Genomic DNA, 2,437 nt, shown 5'->3' with positions numbered 1-2,437 from the left:
TTAGTCCACAGGCCGCTTCTCCCCGTATTTCTTGGTGAACTCCTCACCATTCGTCCAGAACTGTTTTCGGTCCTTGGCGTATTCCTCGGCCAGGTCGGCGCGAAGCGGGTGCTCAGGCTGGGGCTCGTTCACCAGCGCAATGAGGGCCCGGATCACCTGGTGGGTTTTCGTCGCTGGCTTCCAGTTTTCGGCGCTGATCACTGGCAGGCAGACCTGGCTCTTGTCATCGACGTTGGGATGGTAGATCTTCATCTTAAAGGTGGCCTTCGGCGGCTTGAATGGGTATTCTTCGGGAAAGTTGATTCTGAAGGCCCCCTCGTCATAGGGAGGGTTGTCAGGAACAATGAGCCCTTGCCACGTCAGTGCATTGGCTTCATCAACCTGGATGTTACGGAAGTTTTTCATTCCGCGTTTGCGGGTTTCTTCCAGCTCCTTCACCAGCCTCCTGCAGGCCGCCATCTTGGATCTGGCACTGCTTTCCCAGGGTGCCCCCCATGTTCTTTATGAATATGAATTAACTGGCAGGAGTGGGGGCCTTCCTGCTGGAAGGAGGGGGTGTGGGGGTAGGAGGATTCTGGGGAAACTCCCACAGGGGTGAGGGGGCCAAGCCCAGAGTGATGGAGACACACGGGTGTGTGCATGTGTGCGTCTGTGTCTGTGTATGTTCGTTGCTTTCCACTTAAAATGACAGCGCACGGTGTCACTGCATGTGGAAAAGGAATCACTTTGGGAAATTTTTTTCTTCGTGTGTCCTCCCTTCTGGGGATCTAGTTTGTTCCAGGAAGAGGGAGAGCTCCACCCAAGGGCTGTCTACTGGGCTCCCCGGGAGAGGACCCTTTACCCGGCCTGACCACACAGGCAGAGCCCACGCGGCCACAATGACCGCTGGCTGCCCCATCTGGCCACCCACCTCACCATCTCTGTGGTCACGGTGCACCTGCCAGGCCCCTGGCTGAGCCACCCCTGCCCTGAGGCTGTGGGCCCCCTTGGCCTTGTCTCCTCCCCACCTTAGGGAGTCAGGTGAACACTGAGGCCTCCTGCTCCTGGTGGGGGCGCTCAGCTCTGGTCTCCCCAAGCCCCTGACCACCCCGTGCCTTTTCCATGGAGGGGGAGGCAGTGGGGGGGGGTGCCTCCCCTGCGGGGGCCAGGGCCTGGTGCCAAATAGAGGTGGGCGCGTCCTGCCACACCTAATGCTGTTTCTCATCCCTTAGGGACCTAGGGGGTAGGATCCCTACAGGACACCCCAGGGGAGCCTGGAGAGCAGCCCCCCAGAGGGTGGGGGGCGGGGAGCCAGGCCAAGGGCGAGGCCATGCCTGACACCCAGTTCCCAGGAGCACTGGGGAAGGAGCCTGAGGCTCTCCACCTCTTCCCTCCTCCCTCCTTCCCTCCGAGTTCTGAAAACCTCTCCCCTCCTGCGAAGCCGGTGGAGGGACTGGAAGCGGACGTGACGTGTCACTTAGAGACGAGGTGGGACAGGAACAGCTGAGCCCCTGTCCTCCCTCACACCCCCACTCTGAGCCGCGGTGCCCCTTCTCCGCGACTCCCCATCTGCCCGCATGGACACGGCAGGGCCACCAGACGCAGGGTGTGTGTCACCTGCTCTTTATTGACTGCCACGGGCTGCATTGTCAGGGGCGGCCGGACGCCCAGGAGCGGACTGCAGAGAGGAAGGAGGAGGGAGGGCGGTCTGAGAGACGCGGGCTGCTGGGGGCCAGGCACACAGGTCTCCAAGGGACGGCCCTCGGGGGCCGGGGACACGGGGCAGGCCCACAGCCCGGCCCCGACGCAGAGGCTGCTGCCCCGGTCAGAGGCACTGGCTGGGAGGCAGGGCTGTTCTCCGGCCTCTCGGTCAGCCACGGCGGGCCTGCGTCCCCCAGGAGGACGGGCAGTTGTCTAACGAGGCTGGGATGGCTGTCACTCCCACCAACTGGCCGGTGTTGGGGTCTGGGTCACCCTGAGGTCGCAGCACCTCGACCTACGCCCTCAAACCCTCATTCCCTCGGAGAAGAGGAGAAGGAAACGTGAAGGAGGAAAGAGAAGGAAGACAAATGCCCCGTTCTAGGGCTCCCCCGATGGATGGTCGCAGGGGCAGCAGCGGGTGGCAGCCGACAGGAGGCCCAGCTCAGGACGAGGGGGCAGCGCCGGGCTTCTCCTCCCGCGACACGGGGATGGCGCAGTCGCTGTGGCCGGCGTCCCCCCCAGATGCGACCTTGGGGCCAGAGAAGGTCAGCATGCCGTCGGCAGACAGGGAGCAGGAGAGAGCCGACTGGTCCACGCTGGAAGGCAGGCGGTAGCGGCGGTGGAACTCGCGGGAGATGTAGCCATGATCGTCCTGGGGGGGGGGGGGGGGGGCACCGTCAGAAAGGCCACCACCCACCCCCGGGGGGCAGCACCCCCGGGAAAAGGCCCCCCCGGACACCTAAGGGTTCAGCCAGAG

At 63.8% G+C, this 2,437-nt stretch overlaps 1 protein-coding gene and 1 pseudogene across 2 annotated transcripts in view; both read right to left on the bottom strand.

The window, feature by feature from the left end:
• LOC102432054 lies at positions 1-459 on the bottom strand (annotated as a pseudogene).
• A 1,458-nt stretch (positions 460-1,917) lies between these two features.
• The window catches only part of CRYAA (crystallin alpha A), a 3,644-nt gene continuing 3,124 nt past the window's right edge, over positions 1,918-2,437 (bottom strand). For both annotated transcript variants that reach the window (XM_014446243.2, XM_006103906.3), the window contains one exon: positions 1,918-2,332. In XM_014446243.2, coding sequence (XP_014301729.1) covers positions 2,123-2,332 — 210 coding nt within the window. In that variant the 3' untranslated portion in view covers positions 1,918-2,122. The remainder of the gene's footprint in view (positions 2,333-2,437) is intronic.

The sequence above is a fragment of the Myotis lucifugus genome, unplaced genomic scaffold (genome assembly GCF_000147115.1).
Source record: "Myotis lucifugus unplaced genomic scaffold, Myoluc2.0 scaffold_520, whole genome shotgun sequence".
NCBI lineage: Eukaryota > Metazoa > Chordata > Mammalia > Chiroptera > Vespertilionidae > Myotis > Myotis lucifugus.
The sequence above is the reverse complement of the archived record's forward strand: the minus strand, read 5'-3'. Positions and strand labels throughout refer to the sequence as shown.